Source organism: Rissa tridactyla, chromosome Z (assembly GCF_028500815.1).
Source record: "Rissa tridactyla isolate bRisTri1 chromosome Z, bRisTri1.patW.cur.20221130, whole genome shotgun sequence".
Lineage (NCBI taxonomy): Eukaryota > Metazoa > Chordata > Aves > Charadriiformes > Laridae > Rissa > Rissa tridactyla.
The window spans coordinates 60,120,260-60,147,787 of NC_071497.1; the positions used below are offsets into that span (position 1 = coordinate 60,120,260).

General features: G+C 38.5%; 1 protein-coding gene across 1 annotated transcript in view; it reads right to left on the reverse strand.

Moving 5' to 3' along the window:
* The window catches only part of ANKRD31 (ankyrin repeat domain 31), a 66,552-nt gene that overhangs the window by 29,410 nt on the left and 9,614 nt on the right, over positions 1 to 27,528 (reverse strand). Inside the window, exons 7-15 of the mRNA XM_054185573.1 lie at positions 22,473 to 23,126; positions 19,293 to 19,570; positions 18,842 to 18,969; positions 16,471 to 16,551; positions 11,410 to 11,471; positions 8,510 to 9,056; positions 7,704 to 7,949; positions 2,023 to 2,217; positions 1,047 to 1,189 (exon numbers count right to left, since the gene is read on the reverse strand). Coding sequence (XP_054041548.1) covers positions 1,047 to 1,189; positions 2,023 to 2,217; positions 7,704 to 7,949; positions 8,510 to 9,056; positions 11,410 to 11,471; positions 16,471 to 16,551; positions 18,842 to 18,969; positions 19,293 to 19,570; positions 22,473 to 23,126 — 2,334 coding nt within the window. The remainder of the gene's footprint in view (positions 1 to 1,046; positions 1,190 to 2,022; positions 2,218 to 7,703; positions 7,950 to 8,509; positions 9,057 to 11,409; positions 11,472 to 16,470; positions 16,552 to 18,841; positions 18,970 to 19,292; positions 19,571 to 22,472; positions 23,127 to 27,528) is intronic.

Here is a 27,528-nt window from a genome sequence, read left to right on the forward strand (position 1 = left end):
GGTCCTTGAAAATGTCCAGAGGAGGGCAACAAAGCTGGTGAAAGGGCTGGAAGGCATGTCCTGTGAGGAGTGGCAGAGGACTTTGGGCTTGTCTAATTTGGAGAATAGGAGACTGAGGGGCGACCTCATTGCTCTCTGCAGCTTCCGGAGGGGCGGGAGTGGGAACGGAGGTGCTGAGCTCTTCTCCCTGGGAGCCAGTGACAGGACACATGGGAATGGTTCAAAGCTGCGCCAGGGGCGGTTTAGACTGGACATGAAGAAGCATTTCTTTTTGAAGAGGGTGGTCAAACACTGGAACAGGCTTCCTAGAGAGGTGGTCGATGCCCCAAGCCTGTCAGTGTTTAAAAGGCGTTTGGAGAACACCTTTAACAATGTGCTTTAACTTTTGGTCAGCCTTGAAGTGGTCAGGCAGTTGGACTAGATAGATCATTGTAGGTCCCTTCCAACTGAAATAGTCTATTCTATTCTATAGAACCATAGAATGCTTTGGGTTGGAAGGAAAAAAATGAAAAAAACAATTGATTTTTCAATAGCAGGCTTAGGGTTTTTTTCTTGACAAAAAAGAAAATTTTTTACAATGAGGGTAGTGAGACACACTGGATCAGGTTGCCCAGAGAAGTTGTGGATGTCCCATCCCTGGAAGTGTTTAAAGTCAGGCTGCATGGGGCTTTGGGCAAGCTGATCTAGTGAAAGATGTGTCTGTCCACGGCAAGGGGTTGGACTAGATGATCAATTTGATAATGCTCAATTTCAGTATTACTTTTAAAAAGCCCAATATGTGGGAGAGAACCATGGGGAGCTATGAATTTCCCAGATTTGCCTGCTGGACTGAAAAGGTCAACTAACTGTACAATTTCAAGTGTCACTATTGAAAAATATTTCTCCAGTTTTGATGACTTTAAAAAATTTGGGTATATTTCCTAAATGCAAATCACACTAAAATTGTATTAGTAACTTTGACTTTCCTTATTTAAACCAGGATTTTGCTTTGCTGACCCTCTGCTGGAAATAAGGCTCAGGAAATCAAATGTAAAAGAAAAATGTACCTCTAAATAATTGCCAGAAACAGCATCATGTATTGGCAAAATACCATCCAAATTTCTGCTGTTAACATCAGCACCAGCTTTCAGTAATTCTAAGATCACTTCAGTAAATCCCCTGTTGGAAGCTTCATGAATTGCTGTCCAACCTAATAAAAGCAAGATGACACATATAGCATGCATCTGATTTGGAAAGATCCATACAGCTCACTAATTAGTGACTATACATTTTGCTGCATTTGCTGTACTATAAGCAATGGACTACTTTCTTTTAAGATAAATCTTACACAAACAATCATCTTGAAATGCCAAGGTAAATTATTTTCTGTGTAAGTTAGTTTACTTTAGAGAAAAATGTATCCAAGACTAAGCAGAAAAATAGTTTACTTTTCTACTACACTACTAAAAATAATAAAACCCCCAAACCAATAGACTAGAAAGACTCTAAAAACTCAGAAGAATAATATTAATAGTCTGATTTCTAATCCCAATGGCATTTTACAATATCAAGTCTGCCAGGCACCCAGAATAGAATACCATCCATTCTGAGACTATAAAAATAGAAATGCATTATACATTTAGGTAGAAAAAAAAATAATCTTGTCATCTGATTTTTGTCCTCATTTCCTAAGGAAATAAGATTTGTGAGAATGTGCTTCACACGTGTAAGCATTAGTTGTCCCGACAAACTTTCAAGTCCACTTTCTGGACATATGTCTGAAAATGTGCCCTTCAGCAGAGGAGACAGACCTGATTAATGCCCCTGCTGAGAAAAAGGCTGCATTAGCTTCATGCTGAGACACAAAATACAGGGATTCACTGCTTGTGCTTGCACTCACTGAATGACTTCCTTTGCGTCTCACTATCTTATCACTAATCAAGAATCCATATTAAAATTACATAAATAATAGAAAAACATATAGACTATAAATTATATAAAATTGTATCATAAAACAAGCCCCAAAGAGAGTAATTTTCAAACCTGCATAGTCCTGTTCATTGACACAAATTCCAGATGATATTAGAGTTTTCACCAAAGACAAATCTCCTCTCCTAGCAGCAACATGCAGTGGAGTTTCCCCTTTTGCATTTCTCTTAGTTTTCATCTTGCTCCTAGCTCTTGTATTATAGGTATTATGTAAAATTACAGCTTCTTTTCTGGTAGATACAGAGGGCTCTAAACACATATTAGGTGTTCATTAGGAACCACAAAAAATATTTCATTATAAACAAAGAATTAAGCTTCATAACTCATTTGAATTCATGTAAATATGTGCAACACTGTTGCCTTAATTATTCAATAACATTAATTGAATACACCAAAAAGTTAAAGGTACTGCGTAACAGCTCAGATAACAAACAGACCATATACAAAAGAAATCTAGAAGATTTAAGGGTACAACTGATTAGGGATCAACAAAAAAGGTAACAAGGTTGAAGTTTTATACTGTATAAAAGTAGGGAGTATGTAACCTTTCCCCATGAACTGCTTTCAAGTTACCAGACATGCCTGCTAAACATATAAAGTACACACATATAGGTATTTAAGGAACTATATAAAAGTGAAGACTTGACTGTCACCTCTTTTCCACTCCTAATTCTGTATGAGGGAAGAGATAGGTTTCTACATAAGGCATTTTTACAGCTGTGATGTGAAAAAGTCCTGTAGGCTGATTACAGATCTTTGATTAATGTCTAGTGACATAATTGAACTGCCTTTTAATTAAACCTGTGCAGGACTGGACCGACAGTTGTAAATAAATTTGATTTAATCCTTCTCTTACTGGTCCACAAAGCAAACAACATCCACTTTAAATTTTATCATGTGATCATCACACAGGTCCTAATTCTAAGGCTTCAGATAACAGATGTATCAAACTGTAAGAGCTACAAAGAAAAAAACAGATTAAAAAAGTACAGATTCTGTGTACAGTGTAAGGACAACATCTTCCCCCAAACTGCTACCAAAAAGGCAGGGTGTATAAACCTTCAAAAGCTCCATCATGCATGTTAGCTCTTTTTTTAAACTCCTGTTCCTGCTGTTATAATACTGTGCTATCAGATTTTTAGAAAAGTTCACCGTGTTCTTTCTCAGATTTTTAAAAAACTGTAATTTGTCCAAAAAAAGGAAAGTGTAAGGTTTTAAATAAGCATTTTGCAACTCTTATCCATGTTTTCTTAATTATTCCTATGAACAATTACTTGCTGCATCCCAAGCATTTCCTCTTCTCAACAGACAAGCTGTCTTCCCAAATATTTTCAGTTGTCAGTATCCATTGCTATCAAGCATCGTCCATGATTTGGCAGCTGCCTTTCTTCAGGCTCCTCCTGCCTTCTGAAAAATCTGCTTTTCCAAGGTTTCATTTAAGGTAAACTACTGAGCTTGTCACCCAAGACTGTTTGGAAGAACATGAAAGACATACTGCAACTATATTAAAGACAGACATATAGTAAGGATATATCCATAAGAATTTTAAACTAGCTGTTCAGGCACTGCTGCAGCCAGACCATGCCAGCATGGAGCTCACTGGAAGCTATTCTAACTAAGCTATTCTAAGCTAACTAGCTATTCTAAGCATTCAGGTGGCCCTCTTTTCATTGGGGGTGCTTGGCCCACACCATATGGGCAACCAGAAGAGCTAAAGAGTTTCTTTTATAAATGAAAACTGGGATTCTAGAGCACATGGAGGGGTCACATTATTGAAATTCTCCTCCAATCTGAGACCTGCTTTTCTGTAAGATGATGTACTGTGTTTTGTCTAAAAGCTTTTAGTCTTGAATTCCCAAAGCAATCATCCACTTTCTGGTTCTTCCTTTTCTTCCCCTTTGATTCATGGGAGAATAGCCTAGGGACTCTTTGGAGATGTGGGAGGAAAAAAAGGTGCACAACAGCCCATTAAGCTAATGACCCTTAGCAATATCTGCGGCAAGTGAACAGAAATAATTGCAAAGTTTTCCAGTTAAGTTGTCATGCACAACAGTTTTCTTCATGGTTGTTAGGAAACATTTGCAAAAGCATAACGGGACATTGGTATGTGAATCACAAAATACTAGTTCTCCACGGAACGCACTGCCAGGTGGGTCATGAGCAGGAAAGATCATGAACTTGGCAAATACAAAACCCAGTCAGCACATGTACAAAGATAAGATGGAGAGATCACAGTGACCAGCAAACAGACTAGATCAGGCTGCCATAGCTCAACAACTTCAGGGATATCTTCCTTCAAAAAGACATTTGAATACTTCAGCATTGGTCTAGTGTAATTCTTTCCACCAATTGAACTTCAAGAAAAGAAGCAAGCTCTTTTTACCTTCCCTATGTATAAGCAGAATAGGAATGTTGAGACCCTAGTAAGTAACTGACCGTAGATGAAAGTGACAACTGTGTCATTTAGGAAGAAAAGATTTTTATTCAACAATAGAATAATACAAGAAAGACCACTGGGACACAGAAACAATCAGATGAGATGCAAAAGCCGGTTAACGAAGAAGAGGCACGAGACAGCAAAAAATATGAAAACTCTGTGAGTCAGAAAACATTATCCCATCTTCCATGTTTTTCTGCTGTGATCTGAATGCTATTGTCCCTGTCTCTAAAGCTATTAATACCTTCAACTGTACAAAGGGCTATACTTTCTTGCATCACCTCTCAAGCAGCAACGTTCTCCTGGGATGAAGGAAATAATTCAATTTTAGCTGAATAAAATATTACCTGAAGAATCGCTTTTGGTGGAAAAAAGTAATCTGTGAAATGCTATTCTAGGAGACCAAAATGTACGACACATGTTTGGAATAAAGTTTTTTTAAAATCATAACTGTATATATAGGAGGCAGAAAAAAAAAAGGAAAAAAAATGTATTAATGCACATAGACCTTATTATAAAGACTGAGCAGGAATAAGGAGCTACAAAAAAGAACAACTGTAGGGAAAGGAATCATTTCTATGTTCAATTATTCTTCCAATAATTAGCAGTGGATGACAACATGTATCAGACATGCCGTGGATTTTTTTCCAGAATTAAGTAAGAAGGCATTCCTACAACAAGAGAAACCAGTTTGGAGGTAGGAAAGCTAAGTACTGACACTGCCAAGTACTGGAGAGATGTAAGTAACAAGCAGCACCTACTCCTTTTCGTTCTTCCTTCAACTTCCAAAAGACAATGCGAGCTTGCAGTCCAAAAACTCAAAAGAACACCAACTTAATATAGGCTGAAAACTAGCAACCACACGAGACAGGAACAGGAAACAGCTGAAGGCAGAAGACAAGAAGACCGTGACTATCAAAGAGAAAAGGATCAGCAGGAACTTCACATAGTTTCCTGGATGTTTTTTGTCATGTGTTACAGCACATTGCAGAGATTGGCTGATCAGTCCTTAATTCAACTTGTAAGACTAGTGAGCATCCAGACAAAGTCTCCAAATAGAAGGAGGGTACTAAGCAAAGAACAAAAAGAAGTAAATAAATTAGTATGTTGATAGTATGTGTGCAGATGTATTTGTGTATATTGTCTGTGTGTGTGTGTATGTATGGGTGGGCATATATATTTTTATATGTATTATTTTAAGTACCCATGCTGTTATGTACATTGGTTTTTAAAGCATTTAATGGACGCAGAGCATGAATCCCATTGATTTTCAAAATATATACAATCTACTTAATGTTAGCATTCATTTACATTCCACTCAAAGGCACCCAAAATTTGACCAACAGACCCCAGCAACACATAACTGCAGTCCAAGGAAGAAACTAAACTTTCCTGCTGCACAGACTTGGAAAAAATAAATCAAATGTTATATCCACACACAAATACACATGCATTCACACATACTTCTATAAACCTACAGAAGTTTGTGGTAGCTGCCTTCCTTTTCTACAGACTTGCCTTGCTTTTGCGAAGTGCTTCATACACTCATCACAACTGTTACAATTCCCTTCGATTTCTCTTCCACCAAGGCAGTGGGATGAATTTTCCAACATCAGTTTAGGAAGAGAAAAGGAGAGCCCCAAGGAATCCTGCAGAAAGTCTCCCCTCAAAAAACGCACTAACATTTTCATGGTCGGAAGACAGCCATGCATTTATGTATGAGTACATTTGCCCATCTTGCAGTGCCAAGTCAACTACAGTTATTGTAAAAGTCAATAACTTATCACAGCAAGGGACATAAGGTTACCCTGCCCCTCAACTTCATCCCCTTACTATCATATGTCCCCTATACATACATATGCCTGTATGTATATACAAAGCATACATTTACAGTGACACAGTAGTTATTTGAACTGGAAAGTTTCACAGAGCTGGAAACAGTTACAAAAAAAAAACAGTTTGAAGAAAAAACATCAGCAGAAAAATATGAATAAAAGCCAGGAAGTATTTCACACATATCACATACTCAAGATGAAAAGCTACACCAATTCAAAATCTAACCTGGTTCAGGAAGCAAATTAGAGTGCAACAGTAAATGAGAAATTAAAAAATGGGAAGCGAATGGTAGCAAATATAAATAAGGAGTTGTAGAAAACTGCCATGGAAAACAAAAGAATACAAGGAGATAGTCACAGACAGCTAAGGTCCTAAGGAGGCAGTATTTTAAAATCTATCAAATCTAGAAAAATATTTCTCAAACTCTTGATTACTAGAGAGAAATGACAGAATTGTCTAAGACAATCAGAAAAGACAAATACTCTATCCCATATCAAAGCAAAGCGCTACACAAGAAATTCTTATCATCTAATGACACAGTTTTTTTTGTTTCAACACAAGTTAAGGAGAATGCCAAGTGATATAATGATAAACATTTTTGAATCATCAGTCCAGATATATTACATTTAAAAGTTTTAAGAGAGGAGGGATCCCATCTGAACTACAGGTTGTGGTTTTAAGTAAGTCTTGAGTGCTATGGTTCTCTGATTCCAGAAAGAACTAAAGTACAAAAGATGACTGCCAGTTTTACCAAAAAAAGCAGTAAGTGAAAAATACTTGGGGGTTATGATGAGTAATCAGTTGGACCAGGTCTCTATTGTGATGATAAGGCTACAAGATAAACGCAAGTCATAGACATGGGATGAAACAGCTAAACAGAAAGCTGTACGTGCAGGCAGAAGAGAATATAACTTCCAGAGGACACTAGATCCTTATTCTCATATAAGTAGGTTTGTGTCTATACTACAGCTAAAACCAAATGTACCAGTACAATCAGAACCTATGCTGATTTGTGCCTGATGAGGATATAGTCTATAAAACAGAAGTAGATATATGTGTGCCAAATATATGGAGAAACCAGGTTTTCTTCTTTGATCTGTCATACGTAAAATATGAGGACTGAGGACCAATTCAGTGTCATTTTAAACTATCATTTATCTAACATAGTCAACTAAGGATCAATGTAATATTATTTTAAGCTCTCGGTTATGATCCTGCATCTTCTCAAGCACGATGCTGAAAAACTTATGAATGTAAGATAAGCAAACCAAAGTATGTGCATCCTGTAAAACGGAGTACTGAAGTTCTGGAAATATTTCAAGTATTTGGAACTCACTAGAGTATTTGCTCAACATGCTACATATATTTTTCTAAACTTTCTCTCATGTATTACAAAAGGTCTTCTTCATGTATGTCTGGAAAAAAACTCCATTGTTTTTATAAAATATTATTAACTTCTCACCTGCTTTCTTGGATGTTTGCTGTTCTGCTGCTTGACTGAATTGTAACTGATTAGATGAAAGTTTGTTTTTGCTGCTATTCGAATAGGAGGTTGCCTTTTGGCTTGTCTCCTGAGGGTGTAATCTTAATCTTTTAGTCTGGACTTCTGTTTCAGTAAACTGTGAAAGCATGTTGGTCTCTGCATTTCCTCCTTCTCCATTTTTTTCAGTGCCTTCTGTTCCAGTTACTGCAGCAAAGACTCCTTCATCTGTTGGTTTAATAAAAGAATTCAAGAGTATTTATGGCATAATACTCAGTAACTTCAGAAATTATAACTGATATTAAAATGAATGTCAAAATGACCACCACTAGGTTAAAAAATGCCTGCAGTAACTCATCGATTTTTGAAAAGACTTTAACATAATAAATCCTTTCTCCACTATTCACCATATGTTAATGTACTGAGATTGAATCAAAACAATTCAAAGATTCTTTTGTGAAAATACAACCTTTATCGATTCTTACATATTAAAAAAAATAAGGTATCTAAGAATTTCATTCTGATTATTGTAATGACCATTGTGGTCACAGTTGTTTGGTAAATACAACGGAGACTTGGATATAGAACAGCCTCCCAAAATACAAAGCAAAAACTACTAAATACTTAATATGGCACAGTGGACTGCACCACAATACATTCCATGTGTCTGCTATTTAGTCATGGCAAAATACATTCTCCGGAGACCAACAGCTGGGCTTTTTAAATAAAATACAGAGAATGCTTACAAAAAACTCACAAAATAATTATTTTCAAACAAAACATGGTACCTGTTTTCTGGGAGGTTTCTTTCTGTGTGTTTTCCACAATCTGAAATGAGTAAGGAGACTTGCTCTCTATGTTAACACCAAAATTCAGATCTGCTTTTGAGTTGGTCTCCTGAAGATCGTCTCTCTTTCGTCTAACATGAAGTGTGCCCTTCTCATGGAGTTGTAAAGCTATAGGCTCGACTCCTAAACTACTAGCATTTTCAGTTTCCATGTGACATCCTTCAACACCTTCTTCTGCGTTAGGCAGGATCCTCCCTCCTTTTTCTGTCTGTGGAGTCTTTTGTTCAATGGTGCTTAGTACACCACTGGTAGAATTATAAGGACTTCCAGAAACACTTTCTCCATTAGTAGCTGCTAAAAGCTCACGTGCTAACAGTGTTTCTGCATTTGCTTGAAGTGTCTGTTCAGTGCAGGTGGTTCCATCTTCAGATATGTTGGTATAAATGTTTTGCACTTCATTTACAATAGTCTGTTGCAATATGTCTGTGCTGTCTGAATTCATAAGATTTGCACACGCTGGTTCTGACTCATCTGTCTGTAAGGAAATCTGCTCAAACAAAAGCAAAGAGAGTTTTAAACTTAGAGCTGATCCATTAATTTTGTTTCCATCAACATCAGATTTAACTTGATTAGTCAAGTTTTGCAAAGAAATAATTTGTTCTGAAGGTATTCTCGTATTGGTATTTAGATTCCTGTCACTCAAACTACTACTGTTATTCTGCTTGAGACTATGTTGATCACTATCATAACTCTTGACTTCCTGTTGTAACTTTAAAGCAGACACATTGTGAGTGGAAGTCAAAGCCAGTAAGTACTGACTGAGAAGCAAGTTCTGTTAAATCAGTAGTCTGAGAATGTTGTGCGGACGCTACTTCTCCAGAAACCACTGATGTGGGGCAAGGCAAACTGGTGATCTCCTCCCCTCCTGCAACAGAAGTTGCTAAGCTTTCAGCAGTTCTGCCCGTTTATTCTGTAAGCGGATTTTCACTGTTACCACCATTGAATTCACGTTCCTGTTGAAATTCTGTCCGACTCAGTTTTCCTTCATTAACTGGGATGCAACAATTATGATTAGAAACAGCAACAGTGTGGCCTATTTCACTAGGTCCAGCACCAGGGAAATATGTTTTCTGTAATTTAACTGTTCCTTGATTTGTAAGTGGACCTGAACAGGAGGTCCATCTAACACGAGCCATTATTTCTGAATAGTTTTACCCTTGGCTGTAGCCTCTGCTATAAGAACAGCAGATCTACTTGTCTTTTTTGAACTTTTATTTTTTTTCATTCTGTTTTCTGCCTTCAGAATCCTGAAGAACTTTATTTTTTGTATATTTCATCAAATTTGGTTTTCTGCTTTGCTCATCTTTAGCAAAACTTCCTTTGATGCTTTAGTATTATCGTGTTGAACTGTGCCATCTGCATTTAATTCTAGCTGTAAAACAGGCCACATACTTCATTTCATTTTCTGATAAATTGCTTTATTATATACTAGAAGAAAACTGTGCTATAGTGAACTTAACTGATTTCCTCTGCCTGTGAAGCTTTTTAAGACAGCAGGACAAAGAAATTAAGGAACAGAAATATGTGTATAAAAGTCTAAAAAATAATGGGTGAAATTCAATGATAAATATTAATGAAGTGCTTTACACCTTTATTTATTTATGAAAATTAAACCGGTTTCAAATTAATGCTCTGCCTTTAAAGAATTGAAGCTACATTGCTTCTGTAGTCATATACCAGAGCTACAGTTTCACATTTCTGGCAAATCTGGCTGTAATGATTCTAGGAAAACTACACAGAAAGGGAAATAACACAGCAAAACCATGCAGAATTAACTTATGCAAATCTCACAACAAAACTACTTCAATGGCCAATAACTAACTAGAATTATCCTATTGATTACTTTGTATCTGGAGATAGAACCAGAACACAAATACTGCAACAATTCACACACCTATTGAAACCATCAGTTACAAAGTCACAGTAATAGTTTTTCCCAATTAAATGTTTACAACACCTTCTGCTTGGAGAATATCCTTCATCAATCAACTAATGTTTTAAAATGTAACCTGAGACTACCCACCAAGGATGCTGTTACAACATAACATTTCTAAGGATACTAGAGACTGCACTACTGTGAGCAACTAGGACAGTTATCACAACCACACAAGACTTTGAGAAGCAAGAATAAAATGTCTGTGCACACTGCATTATATGTTTCAGATATCACCAGTTATCGTCATCATAAAGGGGAGAAAACAAGAAGGGGGATAGCAAAGCTTTTAATGCCAAAAGCTATTGGCTATATGCAAACAAACTATGACCCAAGTGAGTGTCATAGTGACACATAGTGTCATGTGAGGCACCAGCTCCTGCATCTCAGTGAGGTCTCATGGCATCACTGTGCAACCCCTGTGCAAGACAGTGGCTCCCTAACCCTCTCCTATGGAAACGCAACACAACTTACTAAACAGAGGCAAGAAGCAGCTATCCTACTGCTACAAGCCAGGCTACATCTTGCGGTCAGTCAGGTTCCTGCAAGTACAAAGAGGCACTGATGTACCGTGCTGGTTGTAACTCACCTCTGCAGCACTTGCAAAAACTCAGCAAGAACCACTGACTGTGAGAGGCAGCTGACTGATTACCTCTGACTTGCCTCTTCATGAGGCTGCAGCTTATCCCAGGTACCAGCAAGGATCACCAACTGCTTGCCAAAGAATTGGCATAATACTGAATATCACTCTGTTTCAGTCTCTGCTAGGTATGAAGCACCTAGTACATCATGTGCTGGTTTTGAAGCACATTTCAGAAATAGCCATCTGCTTTAGTACTGAAGACTGCCAGTAAGACCTTAACAGTTCAGCATCAAACTAACATCAGGATTCTTTGTAAAGATGTACCTGGTGCAGGTTTGTATCCTCTACGCTTTGAGTATTTAACATATTATTTGAATCATTTCCACCTGAAATGAAAATGAAAGACAGAAAGAAACCAGAATTGAAAAGAGACCATAATTCTTTACTTTACATACATACGATCTTGTGTCCACAATTTTGTATGTAACAGTACTTACCACACTTAGCCATCCAGAAAAATTATCAAACCATAAGGGTTTTATTAGAATCTAAAACATATCAATATATAATTATATGTATATATATTTTAAAATCTTGGAGTCTGATCCTTGTTGCAGATGGCATCTTGTATAAACCAGGACAGGTGAGAGTGAAGTATGATGTTATGCTTCCAAATTTTTTTGAAGATTAGTGACCTGAGCAATTCTTTCTGAAACCTGAAGGAGCTACTACATTGCCCTAACTTCTCACAGGCTTCCCTGATCCCCAAGAGACTTTTCTGAAGCCAGTGATGGTGGGATGACAGCTTACGTCTTTCTCTGTATAGCATATTTGGGTGGGGAAAGGGATGGAGCAGTGAAAGCCAAGTCACTGGTGTAAAAAGAGGCAGGGATATTCCCCAGCATCAACTCAGTGCCTTGCTGGTGGTTTGCTTTAGCTTTCCAGATACCCTCTGTGCTGACAAAATGGCACAAAAAGACTATAGCAGCCACCAAGATCTTACCCTAGATATTAATATACTTACCCAACCCATGCAACTCTATGCATTTACTTCTGGCCAACGTGTTCTTAAACCTAGAATAACCACACCATATTGGAAAAAATCTAGCTCATCACCTTTTATTATTTTGTACTGCAACATGAACCCCAACCCCAGCCCTAAGATTCACCCAACAACTCACACAGGAACCAGCCTTAAATTTAACAGGCATTTCACAGCATGGCAACTCTTTCTCCACCACTTCAGGGAACCTGGCATGCCAGATGTTAACCCTAGCCTTAGGATCACTGTTAGTCCACTGGATCTTGCCGGTCTTAGTTCTAAATTAAACCAAATGGCCCAGCTATTGAGCAGTGATTAAGCCAAACCATAATCCAAACCATAATTTTGAACATATGTTTAGCCCAACAATCTTTGTAAGGCTCAGAATATCAAGGTCCCTCTAATAATGGGACCTCCCAAATACAGCAGTCCCTCTCAGGCTAATCTCTTAGAGTAGCCTCCAAGTATTGCACCAAGTTTCAGTAACGGCAACTAGGCTGTAGCTTTCTAGCAGTATGGTGGCTTCCAGTTCCCCCTGTTTGCTGCCCATGCTCCGTGCATTGGTGTAGCGGCACTTCAGCCGGGCTGTCACCTTTTTACAGGAACGAACCTTAATTCCTTTGAGTATTTCCCTGGTGTTCCCCTGTTGGCTCCTATTACCTCAGGAGCCCCTGGCTCATCTCTGTAAGACTTCAAGTGTGCTCCAGTGTACCCAGCACATCTCAGAGCAACAGGCTCAGGGCACTCACTAGAACCCAGTCCCTATAACCTTGGTGTGTCATCCCACAGCTTCTCACAAGCAAGCCTGATATTAACCCCCTTTCCTCTTCAAGCCTAGTTTGAAGATCTGTCGATGAGCCCCACTAGCTCATGAGCAAAGACCCTCTTTCCCCTTTGAGAAAGGTGAATCCCATCAGACACCAGCAGGCCTGGTGCCATGTAGACCAGCCCATCACCAAAAAACCCAAAACTGTCATGGTGGTAACAGCCACAGAGCCATGTATTAATAGACTGGGTCCATCTGTTTCTTCCCATGTCACTGCCCACAACGGGAAGGATAGACGAAAAAATTACCTGTGCACCAGATTCCCCTACCAACTGTCCCAAGACAATCTCTTTTGATTGTCCTTGGACTATATGTTGCAGCTTCATTGCCATCCACATGGAAAAGCAATGACCAGTAATAGCCAGAAGGCTGGGGACTCCTTCCACACTTAAACATGCCACAGCCCATGCTGGCCTACTGGCGTCAAATAGTTTTAGTTATAACACTAGTCAAGGCTTATCTTGTGGCACTTCCTTGTACCTGCTCCTGACACAGCAGCCTCTTCTGAACCTTCTTCTCAATTTAATTCCTAAGACTGTGCAAGATTCAACTCTCACCTTTTAGCCAAAATGTTTACCTACAATGCCTTGCAAACCCACTGTTACCTACAGGAATATTACCCTAGCCCCAGCCCTAACATTAGCAGTTAAGGATAAGCAGTTAAAGCTTGGCAACTCCTAAGATCTAGATATAATTCTAGATCATCCATACAGATCCTTCAAAATTCAGCCTCTATGCCAGTTTAGAACCAAATTTTATCCTTAGGTCTAAGCTATACCTCAACCATCAGCAAGTCCAGCCATGCCCCATCTTACATTTGGATAGGCAACAACTATTGTGCTTCACATCTTCATTTCAAATTTAAAGGTAGCTCCAGCCCATGAAAAAGCTGGACATCATTATCTTTTTTACTTTGCCAATGTACAGCAACTGTGCTGGGTAAGGATTACTCACTGGCACTCAAGCAGCAGAGAGTCAAGCCCATGGAATTACTAGCAATTCCATATCCACTCCCACCAAAATGGAATAAATCAAGATACCAGCTTCATGACCCACAGAACAATTCTGGTCCATGAAGGAGGTGTTGAGGAAAAAAAAAAGATGGAATGTAAGTCTTTGAACTGGGTTTAGCAAAGCCTTGCATCAGCTCCTTAAAACATTCATTATGTGACAGTTTTTTGTAGACTGAGGAAAGTAAGGGAAAGAGAAGAGGATCTTCTGCTTCCTATCTTCCAGCTCTCAAACCAGCATTCCCTCCAGAAGACCATTTTCATGGTCAACTTTACTCTTCAACCATCTCCCATTACCAGAAGGCTGTCTGGGCCTAATTCACATACTAAATATGTGAATTGATATGTGAATTAGGCTTATTAAGACTGTTCTGCTCCCACTAAGCAAAATTATCTTAATTTAATTGGAAACTCGTGAGTCCTCCAACCCAGAATATTGTGTATTTTTATAGAATTTGCTTCATTATAGGCAAAGGATATTGCATTGGGTTGTCCAAAAATTTTGTGCTATTAGGTTTTGCTGCTGAATACTTGAAAATCAACTAAGTTTTAACTACATTGCTTTACGCTGACAGTGCTTCAAGATAAATGGTTTTTAACAGTATCATCAGTAAAACATTTTACTGGCATGTTATAGAGCCTATTTCATTAAGAAACTCTAGTAACTCCATATTCTGGAGCAAAAAGTAGAAATCTGTTAAGGGAGCATAAAAAAGGTTCAGTTAGGGGAAGGTACCTATTTCTCCCTCAGTGAAAAGTATCCTCTATCTGATATACTAATAAGCCCCTGAAAAATCGAACCTGCAACTTGTTCAGTTAATGATCATTAGAATTTAGCAACATGACTCTCCAAAGACACTGTGCATGCTCCAGACCAAGGAGAAACGCAAGTTTCATTGCAACTGTTTTTCAGCTCCCTCAAGGCACTGTGAATCAAGACCCAAATGGAGAGCACAGAGAGTATCTCTCCCATGCTGTCCATATCCTACATGATGACATCCAGGAAAAAAAGAGGGGAAAAAACAAAAAAACAACAAAAGAACCCAAGAACTCAGTAAGGTACTGAAGCAGAGTACTGAAGCACGGGAATAAGGAAAAATACAAGGCTAAGACATACCTAATCACTGGTGGAAGGCTTTAAAAGAAGAGAAAAGGCACAAAAGCAGAATATAATCATCAGAACAATGATTCCCGAAGAAGGGAGATGAAAGTGCATTTCAAAATGACACAGGTCTGGCAACTCTACTTCTTCCTGATTACACCTCCCTCACTAAAAAAAAAGAATGAAGTAGGTCAGCCTCTCATCTCTTCAAAAAGTTCAACTAAAACACATTTTGCGCAGTTGTGCTTCTTTCACACCAAAAAATAGCAGCCAGAGCCTGGCAGATGAAGAAACAGTCACCTGGCAAGACATGCAATCTTTAGTATGCTTGCCCACAGAGGCTGCGGCTGAACCCACATTATTAATGTTCTGTTGTTGTCAGCAGATGGCTTTGAAACCCACCAACAAAATATGTTCTCATCTACCTCCAGTACAAGTTAATACACATTATGAGTCACTCTGTTAGCTCAAATGCCACAGTCCTGTGCTGTAAAAGTCTGAAATTTGCTGCTGACCCAATCTCTCTCTCAGTATATTCCAAATGATGGAGAATTTCTACCTTAATTTTTTCTCTGTTATATGCCAGCATTATGCAATAGCCTTTAACTGCAAAACACTTTTTTTTTTTGTTTCCACAGAGCAGCTGTGAAATCCTAGCCACTGCACAGAGTGGAAACACCCTAAGAATGAATCAAAGTGTTCTACCAAATGAGACAACTATCTGTGAAACCGTTTTCCCTTTTGTTATGAAGTTTATCAGAGACCAACTGATGAGACAGGGAACTGTGAAGTAAAGAACAACAGACTTACATTCAAAACAACCAATTGATACTTTAGGGTGTGGCAATGTCTTTGACACAGAATATCACACATGAAGCTGGATAAGGTGAATTGCTTCAATCAAAAGTTCCCCAGCTGGCTACTATTTGTCATTCTTTCTTTTTGGTGCCCAAGATGAAGTAAAAATGCAAAATACCAAGTACTCACAGCTTTACAGAATCAAAGCAATACTAAATTATGAAGCTACAAGTTCCTTCAAGATGCAAGGGGCAAAATCAGAGTCCCTGAAAAATTAAACTGGGAAGTCTAAATCTTGGCATCTCAAGTTGGCCACTGAAATGGACCAAAAAAAAATCTTTAAAAAACATTAAGTTGATTATTTAATTAATGGACTGTTTTGTGATAAGCATGTACAGGATTGTTGAATTAAGGCTAATTAAACTTAATTGCATAACTTCGTGATTTTTTAAGTGCATACTTTTTCTGCAAAATTTTCTTTTTTAATATGTTTTTATACATAGGTCTATGTATTTTCTCATGAACAATTACCAAGTTAAACCAATCAAAATTTAATAATCCACTGACTAGTAACAAACCTGCAGTCTTGTCAACTGCACAAACTCACCGTAAGTATTCCTCCTACTGATTGTTGAAAGCGAAATGGGGCAAATAGGATTTACTGAATTCCTACCAAGGGCTTCTTGTCCTGAAAAATAATGTAAAAGATATGTTGAACAGAAAATTATTTTTCCTTTCTTACTTTGGCTTCACTTTGCACTACAGTTAGTAAATACCTTTTCTGGAGAAACAATGCTCATTCAATCTAGTACAAATTAATACCTCAAAAAACACATTACCAATTAAATAACAATACCATTCAATAAAAGATGCCACAGTGAATTCCATAAGAAAACTCCAAGTGAAATTCAACATACAGGAATATGACTTTGTAAAAGTGTGTTAAGTTCAGACCTTTTCCTTTCTAATGACGTTTTCGCAAAGTGTGTTGTTTACTACTGGATGACAAAACTGCTATTCTAGGTTACAAATCATTACAAGATAAGCATTTCAACTGCTAGTTAGTTATTCAATAATTTCTCTTTTCTTAAATGTCAACCATCTCAGCGGTTCTTGTGTACTCATTTATGTTTTAAAACCTCCGGTTTGTGAGCAAGGAGTATTTACACTAGGATGGTGATTGAGATTAGCGCTCTCAGACTACTGTTCCCCATTCCTTCACAATCAGCTCTGCCATTTCTGCAATGAGAGAAAAGTTGCTTGGTAATACAAGGCCTAAATGTAAAAAATTAAAAGATACTACTTTTAATTTTTAGTTTATTGTTTTACAGAACATATGCTATCTCCCCTTATGCATTCTTTACAGTTTTCAGCTTGGGTGTCAGGAATTTTAAGTATGAATTTAAAACACAGTTCTCCTAGAGCTGTAATTCACAAAGCCTGATGTCTCTGCTTTTTTGTGCACAGTGACATACTGTGAGCTCAGACTAATTCCCAACTTTCTTAAGTTCTTGGCTCTGTCTGGATTTTTAGAATCTAATAGGCACAGGTTTACCCAGGACCTTCCCTCAGCTGAACACATGGGCAGTCCCTCTCCTCTACCTGTCCAGCCTTGCAAGACTGTAAACATTTAAGATACTGCACTCCCTAGTCAAAGCTGGTTTAAACTAGCCCATCAGCTCAGGAAGGATTAAAGCACACAGACATACACAGAACAAGGCGCAGTTTCACGTTACACCTTACCCAATTTAACTTGTTACTTCGAGAGGACCTATTTCTCATCGCTTCTACCTTGCCTTCCCTACAGCCTTCCTTGTGTCTGACCTTGTGCAAAACAAGTGATGCTTGCTGATCCAAACCGAAACTTTTTGTGGGGCTGGGCTCTGTTTCCTGTGAATTACCAAACTAAACTGACTCACAGACTCATGATTGCTACGTCTGACACAAAAGGCAAACTTGCTAGTTTGCATTAAGCTACCTATACAGGGAGCGCAACTCTTTCTGCAGAAATCATGCTAAAAAAAATAACAGCTTGGTTTTTGAGTGTAAACCAGTAAGTCAATTTGAAACCGATGAGCAGATAGTCATACAACTTTAAATCTCAAAAAAAGGTGCTTCCACTGGGAATAATTAAAACCCTGTAAAAGAGAAGGGTTGTTAATTGGACGTAGAAATATTCGCATTTTGTAAGATCTATAATGTAGCTGTTACAGTTTGAATATTTCCAAACTTTGTAACCTTTTAAATGATTGTAGGTGCACAGATAAATCCAGACTGAGGGGGCTTAGTTAAAAAAAACCCTCCTTTTAAGACCCCAATCTTAATGGTGCTGGAGTGAGCACTTAAGCAAGGAAATTCTGTATTCACCTACACACTTCCTCTGTGCAGCAAAGAATTTCTCTGCATGCATCTTCAAAGGATGAAAAATAGCAATCTTTCTCTCTGACAAAGCACATTGCAAGGAAAAATACTTCAAAGAGTGCTCCATGACTGTGGTAGTGACAGACCTATAATCTTATATTTAAAACAGTCAGGATAACAACAGCAGGCATTCAAAATAGAATAAACTGTTCTGCAAAGGTCAACTCTTAGGGATGGCTCTGCGCTCAGAATGATGTTGCACGCAGAATATTAGATTACAGAAGGATATATAAATGAATATCAGGATCTGCATTTTCAGTCTGCAGGAAAACATTTTGCTTCTGCTTTTAAGAATACACTATACTTTTTTCATATATAACACCATGATAAAAATCCTAAAAAAAAAATCTCATAAGTTTATGGAAACAACTGTTAGGTTGCTAATATGTAGGTTTAAACAAGTGAAGGAAATTATAAATAATTTTAATTATTAAAATGAATGTTTCTATCATCTTTTTAAAAGAAATCCATGCCACAATATATTGGAAATTAAGGATTATATTCGATTCAGTATAGTTGTTCAAATAAAAATTGATAAACATCAGAGAGTATCTTACTACGTTTGTTTTCAATTCTCTTGCTCCTTCTTCTCTGCTCAACTTTTCTGTCCTCTTTCACAGTTATTTCTTGGCATGTGTTGGTTTCTAGATTCTGCTTGTCTTTAGAAGTAGATTTCTGAATTTTACTGACAAGAGATTTGCTTAAAATCAACAAATACATTCTCTATATAAATTGCTGTTTATAGTAAAGCTAAGAATGTGAATATATTTGATTTTAAAAGGAAGTCTGTAACAGCATGCAAGTATATGGGCTAACATAGGTAGTACTGAATAAAGAGTACATCAGGAGAGTAACTAGCTTCCAGATCTTTAGATAAAAGGTAAAACCTTTATCTTTGGATCATTTGAAGTCGTTCACATGAGGAATGAGTACAGTATGCATTGTACTTGTTACATTAATTAAAAAAACCCCAAAAACTTAAGAATATTATGCATGATTTTATCATACTCAAAATCCTTAGCTTTGTTTCCTGTTGTACTGACACTGTGAGACATCCGCTGCTGAGTCTCTTTTCGTATTTGGCGATGACTGGAAACAGGATCTCTGCACTTTCTTGAGGAGGTCTCTCTTAACTGCATCGCTGTCCTTGACATTGTTTGGGCTGTTTCTGCACATGCCGCAGCCTCCACTGAATGTGAACTTGCCTCCCCAGTTTGCTTTTCACTAGAGGTGGCACGCCAGCAATCTGAAATTGCTTCTTTCTCTCTCTGTTGATCACTTACAGGCTGTGACAAAAAAAGAAGTATTACAAGCAACTGGAAACACGCAGTTAAAACAAGGGCTGTATATATAACAGCTCCAAGAACACTGCCTTAAAAATTGTGTACCCTCAGACAATGGAGGGGTTGCTTAAGTGAATAACTGGAATTATACAGATACGAGAGACAGAGGCTGCCATAGGAAAGACACTCCTAAAGCAGCGTGCCACACCACGTCCCCCTAGCAGAATTAGCCAAGGGAATTAGGATATCCAGGATCACAACTTAAATTCTAAATCTAGGCTGGCTGACAGCAAACAAAAATTGCAACTATCTGAAAGTTGTTTTGTCGGGCATATATGAAATGACTTAACAGATTCATCTCAGTTTCCTATGGACATGAACTCCTGTCCTAAAAAATAAAGCGATGTTTAAGATGTCTTAAACTAGCCCGTCTTATCTCACTCTTGCACAAACCTAGAAATGTGCACAAAATCAAGAACCATGTTTCACCTGAGGTTCAGTAACTCCCAGCTGAGAAGTTATTTCTAAAGACACGCTATCCCTGAGCTACAGCCACCACAGATGACACTCACTTCACTTATCTTAAACCTTTTAAAGGCCAGGCATCTAGATTACACTAGGCATTCTCATTACCCCTACCACTGGTGAAGAAGAGGAGCTACTATCAGAGACGATGGTGATTCACCTCGTCCTAAGTAAGTTGTGCAAAGGAGAACCTAAATGATTGGTGTATACCAGAGGCTTATCTCTAACAGTAAGGGAGAAAAATGCCACCCTAAAGATATGTCATCACATGGGAGTTAAATTTGAGTAACTTGAGTTTATCCACTGTTTTAGTCAAGTGAGCGTGATGTGCTGCCGAGTATCGTTCAAGTTACTGAAACCTGGGTACTCATTAGCTTACTACACACTTGAGTAATGATGAAAGCTCTTAGGGCACACCCTCAGCACACATGCACACAAATTCTTTCACAGTGACATGGAAGAACTTGTTAGTCCTTTCTCGGGACACAGATGGAAATAGAGGATTTTATGATTAATTTTTTTAATTGACATATTCAGCAGAGAGGCTACTGAAGAGGTGAACTGCATTCCCAGAAGTGGTCCCTTCAGGTCAAGAGATGATGCGTGCTAACATGGCAGTTGGGGAAAACCAAATATTTCAGTTTACAAAACTATCAATGCATTTCTTTCCATGGCATTATATCTGCTATGGAAGAAGGGTCAGAGAAGAAGATGAAAACATTTCCAAGAGAAAAAAAAGCAACTTGCTTTATAAGGCACCATATGTTAAAATAAAACAGGCTATTCAGCATCCTGATTCCGTTTACAGGATGGTACAGGCTCTCATCTTTTGGGTACTTGTTTCACCACAATAAGGACATGCTGAAGAAACAAGGATGAGACAAGACCAAGGTGAACAATATACTGTTAGAACGCAACAGTTACTAAAAAATTAACCAGGATTTTTTCCTCATTAAATTGCCTCCCTAATTTCTGCATTCAAGAAGAGCAGATGCAGGCACAAAAAACCCCCTAAAATCAATTATTAATCAACCAGAGGTTATAGATCCCCATTCCCACAGGACCCTACTTCACAATCTTAACTGCAATATTGAGTAAATCTATACATTAAGCTTCACACAGCTGTGCTACAAATTTCAGAAATCAACACTGAAAGAGCTTTGTAAATTGCTACAGTTCTGAGACAATTAGCCTAGAGACCTTCTGGCACCTTGAAATTTGCTACTGTTTTGATACCTTTTATTATGTACTGTTATATGCAGTTAATACTACCAGCAAAAGACACAATTAACTCATAGTCTATGGATGCTTTATGCCATCATGGGGAAGCAAAGTGGCTGTAAAACCACCTTAAATAACCAGTTAAATGCAGCTGATCATTGATTTGCAGCTCCAGATTATTCAAAGACAACACAGGGCAGAGAATCTGATTCCAGGGTTACAAGAGATGTCTACTATACTTTACAGCATAAACATACATCTCCTATGTGTCTTTCTCTTTCCCTTACTATAACCAAAACAGCAAGAGAAAATAGCACTGCTTTCCCTTCATGTTTCTCTCCAGATTTTTGTATTTGTGTTGTTGAATACAAATGACCTACTCCAGATCACCTTTACAGCACAGGACATAACATTTTGGAGAGAGCAGCAGAGGATAAGAGACGAAAACAGAAAGAAAGATCACATGTTGTATCTATACATACTAGCTTCTTCAGGGGAGGACACGAACATAAAACCATGCCTCAATTTTTTCAGTAAGTCTCACATAGGCAGAACTAAACAAAATAAATGCACTTGTAAATATAGTGTAAAAAATGCCCATAAGTAATCTTTCTAGTCTACAAGAAAGACGTAGCTATAATTTCTTTTGTAATAGTTGCAAAGCATTCGTATGCTACAGCAGTGAGAATTATGACAGCAGAAAACAGCATACTACACTCTGGAGAAAAAACAGAGCCAGAGGGGGTAGGAACCTAGAGTTGAAATTGCCTGGTATACGCCAATGTGCTACAATGAAATAACAGAACAGTGTTTTGGAACTTTCCTTGGAGAGAACGCGAGCCATGGAAGATGTACAGGGGAATCAGGAGTTTTTGAAACTCCCATGCTGATTCTAGATTTCCACATCAGTCACTGGATTAACTTTACTAGGATTTTCCATCCCAACAAGCTCAGCCATTGTCATAACATGTATATATCAAAACAGAAAAAAAACAGTACTGGACTTTTAAAACTAAAAGAACTGAAAAGTCTTAAACATGCAAATTATTGATGCCATTTTATTCTTTACTAAGATTCACTCTCCAAGTAATTTGGCTATTCTATAAAATATTTTATGGTAAATATAAATTTTCAAATATTAATTAAACTGTGTATATACTTGCTCATTTGCTGTCCTCTGCAAGTTAGATCCTGTTAAGGCTTCTATTTCTTCCACCTGAATTGTAGCAAGGTGAGGCTCTATTATATTTGTTATTTGTGTACAGTCACCATTTAACTGGGGAATACTGGGTTCTGAATTTAACTGCTCTCCCTCCGTGTTAAACTGTCTCTCATTTGGCTCTACAGGAGTGACAGGTTGTACTACAGATGCTGACAAGGCATTCAGAGCTGTCACAAGCGGTACCGGCCGGGCATCACTGCTCTCCTCTGCTGATGGATCAACGGAAAAGCCATGACCCTGACACTCTAACTTGTCAGGCAATGGGTTTATCATTTTAAGACTCTCAGAATCACTGGGGGATCTCAACAAATCACTGATCTCAAATTCACCAGTCTCTATACTCTGTTCAGTGAATTGTTCCATGAAAATCTTCCCTAGGGATGCCAGTGAAAGATCTGTATCACTATTAGGGGAATGTTCTTCTACTCTGTTATCTGTGTCAATAATGGTCATGCAGGTTCTCTGGCAATCTTCTAAAACATCCAGAAATATATCTTGTGGTATCTCTTCCTTTGGAATCATTATTATATCCTCCAGAAGAGCATCTAGAGAGAGTCTTACTTCTGGAGACAGATCTTCATTAATTAGTCTCTGTGAAATCCAAACATTAAAAAAAAAATTACAGAAAGGAATGAAACAAATTTTTTTAAAAGCATGTAATTAACATTCACTTTAGAAGTCATCCATATATAAGCATATATTTTATTTGCAATTTTTGCATAAACTACAAGACTCAGAGCCTTCCCTAAGAACTCATACAGTTTCTTATCAAGGGTCAGACTGAGGTCTCAGTTTCAAAAGTAGTACACTTCAGCTGTTGACTTCCCTAGCAGCGAAAATTCAGAGTAAGAGACTAACTCTGTTACAAAGTCAAAGATATTATGGCATTGCCAATGACCTGAGGGTGTTAAAGGGCTTTAAAAGAAAAACAAATTTCTGTCACCTAGACACAATGAAAGTGAACATGTTCACAATAATATAAAAAACTTATTTAGTAAAACACAATATATGACTTTTGATTACATGCTCATGTGGATCCCACACAGGTATGGAACATTTGTGCCTCACAAGCTTCAGTTCAAAACCTTAGGAGTATGTTTGGAGGCTGCACATTTGAGTTTCCACACTGAGTATCTGTGTGGAAACACAGATATCGTAGAATCATAACTGTTCTTGGAAAAGTTATACTGATAGTGCTTTTCTAATCACTTTGAGGCACTTTCAACAGATGCACCCACTTTTGTACCAATTAGTAGCTTTTTCTTTTTTTTTTCCTTATCCTTGTTGCAATGTTACTGCAGGAGAAAATCAGATGCCACAGCAGACGTAACAAATTTTTTTTCTATGTAACGTGTGTTTAATAGCGGTGTTGCTTAGTAATACTGCATCTTAAAATAATCTCTTCCAAAACATTTTTAGACTCTTGCTGCCAGCAAGTGGAAACACTGGGTAGTGCAAGGATCCTTTAACCACTGGTAACATACTTTTGGTAAAGCTCAAAAACAAGAAAACAGAAAGAGCAGAACTCTGACAGCATTGACTCATATTCAGTTTGTAAGCCATTATAAATCCCTGATTCTTTGTTGAAAAATTACTTCCCAATGAGCTGCTTCCTATGTTGTATGTTTGCAGCTAACTGTTCTTTTTAAGTACTGACTACTTTTTAGTTTGCTGTATTGAATTAGACTTTCTTTTTAGACCACTTCTCTAATTTCTGCAGACTTTAAACAATAGGGAAAAAAACCCCACTGGCATAACTTTCTGTACTTGAAGAACTGTGGTATAAACAGCATGTATGTATATTATAGATTTCCTAAGAAAAAGGCTTGGTGCATTTGTTGAAGGGCAGAGGAAACTTAAATTTATATTAATGTAGAAGGATCAGGCAGGCATAAATGAATAATTTTGCAATATCCTAAAAACCTAAATGCAAACTGAAATCCAACACTGAAATGTGGATGGTGTTCGTCCAACTACAGGTACCTAAAGTTCTTTTGCACTCACTTCTGTTGGCAAAATCCCATGGGACTTCCTCTATGAGTAACTAAGATGTGCAGAACGTAACAGAAGTCAAAACCTTCCCTCCCCGCAACCCATCCTCAGCTGCCACTTATCCATAAAGACACTTAAAGCCTCATTGCATAAGGTTCCTGTACTTTCGGTTGTCTGTTGAAAAGGAATAGAGGAGCTGCTGAAGGATCACAGCTGAGCCAGCTGGAACCAAACCAAAACAGGGAGTTCTCTCTCCTGTGGACCGCTGTCTGGTAAGTATGGTCTGAATACACTTAAGTTTCACTCAAAGGAGGAGCAGGATTCCGCCTCAGTCAGTAGTTCAGCAGTAGCATATCAATATTGTGGAAAATGCACGTTCAGATCCATCCTCAGATCCACCATAAGAGCTATGCTTCAAGCAACTACTTTCAAAAAGGGGTTCCTATGTAAGGATGCCAAAGAGAAAAAGGCATCTCTTTGGCATAAGGCTGTTAATTCTTTTTAGGGTTTGAATGCCAACCATCTCATGGCAACTGTGAATCTCTTCCATGTGAGATGTAGTAAGCATGAGCACACTACTTCCAAAGCCTTGATTTAAATCCCACTATCCTCGTATCTCAATTATTCCCAGTACAAATCCAAATCAAGGCGCTCCTTAATCCAGACACAAATCCTGCTGACATTCTAGCATCATCCCAGAATCTCTTGTCTCCCTGTTTTACCCAGTAAGCACACACTGGGTAACAGCTGGGCCTGGCCACCATCAACTCCAGCCTTATGTAACTGAGAACCTTGCACCAGAGGAAGCAGATGGACAGGGAAGTCAAGCAGAAGTCCCATCTAAAAAAAAACAATTTACTTGACAGTGGATATAAAAACTGTGTGTTAATAAACTCACTGCACCAAAGGCCAGTGAGCAAGACAGGCTTAACCAAGCCTTAGATGTTTACCTCTCCCTGTAGAGTACATGGGCAAGCTTAAATCTGGACTGTCACCTCCACCCGATGGCACTGCATTCACATCACCTTGGTCAATCTTGACGTGCAAGGATTATTTTTTTTTCCACGTGTTTGAAAACATTTAAAAAGTTATCAAGAAATTGGTGGCTACTTGGTCACAGACTGTGGCTTTTTAATGTTACAAGATAAAACCGGACTGAATAATACTGAAGCATAAATAACACTGGATTGGAAATGTTAAATGGACTTCTGTATCTGCTAGCTCTGAGTCAAACAACAGCAGAGAAGTTCAGCCTTTCAATACGTACATATAAGAGCATCACCATAAAAGAGTTAAGGCTTCAGAAGGATCAACATTACCAGCTTCTGTGAGAATGATGAGCTAAAAATTATTGCAATATACTGGGACATGGGTTTGGGGACTGGGACTGGGACGTGGGCACAGAGAATCACTGAACAGTTGAGGCTGGAAGGGACCTCTTGAGATCAGCTAGTCCAGCCTCACTGCTCAAGCAGTGTCAGCTGCAGCAGGTTGCCCAGGACCATGTCCAGTCATCTTCTGAGTATCTCCACAGCTCGAGAATGCACAACCTCTCTGGGCAACCTGTTCTAGTATCTGACTTCCCTCACAGTTACAAAGTGGGGTTTTGTGTTCAGGTGCAATTTCTTTCTTTTTGTGTCCATTGCCTCTTGTCCTACCAGTGGGTACTACTGAGAAGTCTGGCTCCCCCCTCTTAATTCCTCCCTGTCAGGTGTTCATACACATTGGTAAGACTCCCCTGAGCCTTCTCTTCTCCAGGTTGAACAGTTCCATCTCTCTCAGCCTGTCCTCATATGAAAGACGCATCAGTCCTTTAATCATCTTTGTGGCCATGTGCTGGACTTGCTCCAGTGTGTCTCTATCTTTCTTGTACTGAGGACCGAGAACTGGACACAGTACCCTAGAGTTGGCCTTACCAGTTCTAAGTACAGGAACACCTCTCTCAACCTGCTGGCAACACTCTTCCTAACTCAGCCCAGGATATTTTTTGCTGCCTTTGCCACACAAGTGTATCACTGGCTTGTGGCCAGCTTATTGTCCACCAGGATCCTCAGGTCCTTCTCTGCAAAGCTACTTTCCAGCCAGTTGGTCCCCAGCACATACTGGTGCCTGAGGTTATTCCTGTCCAGATGCAGGACTTTCCATCTGCCCTTGTTGAACTTCATAAGATTCCTCTCTGCCCAGTTCTCCAACCTGTACAAGATCCTTTGAATGGCAACACAACTGTCTGCTGTATCAGTCACTCCTCCCAGTACCATCTCTGAACTTTCTGAGGGTGCATTCTGTTCCATTTTCCAGGCCATTACTGAGGATGTTGACCAATATTGGCCCCACTATCGGCAGACTAACCTCAGCAGAAATCAGAGCTGCTATGTCATCAAAATCAAGAAAACACAGCAAGATTCATTTTATGGTGTCAGGACTTCTATGCAGAGACTATGCTAACTAATGAATTTCTCTTGTATTTTCAGGAATAGATAGACAAAACTAACATGCCTAGTAACTCACTTCTGGTTGTCAACATGTCTGTCCTGCCCTTTCTTCAAATCAGTACACGAAAGCCTGTGATGGCCATTGGTTCCTCGCAAGAGGGGTCTTCCTGCAGCACTCAGATCTTGCCAGTGCCAGTATCAGCCAATTTTCAAAAAGTATCATTCACCATAGTGATTAATTCCAACCTTCTTACTCCAGGCTCCTAAAATACCCTCTGGAGATATTCCCAATGCACTCAATCTGTCTATTCTCCAGAGGCTATTAATCACAGGTAATCTTTGTTTCAAGGCTTTTTGATTTTCTTCTATTTAACTAATTCTGTACAATGAGAACGTTTCACCTAATAAACTTGGTATTATATTTTTATATTGGTAGCTGTATATTTTTCAGAAAGTAACAGCATAGGGGATTTAATTTTTTTTCTTTGTTCTGAGGCAAGGGATACCTTATCATGTAATCAATCATATTTGCTACAAGACATGAATAATTTGTCATACTGGTCTCAAAT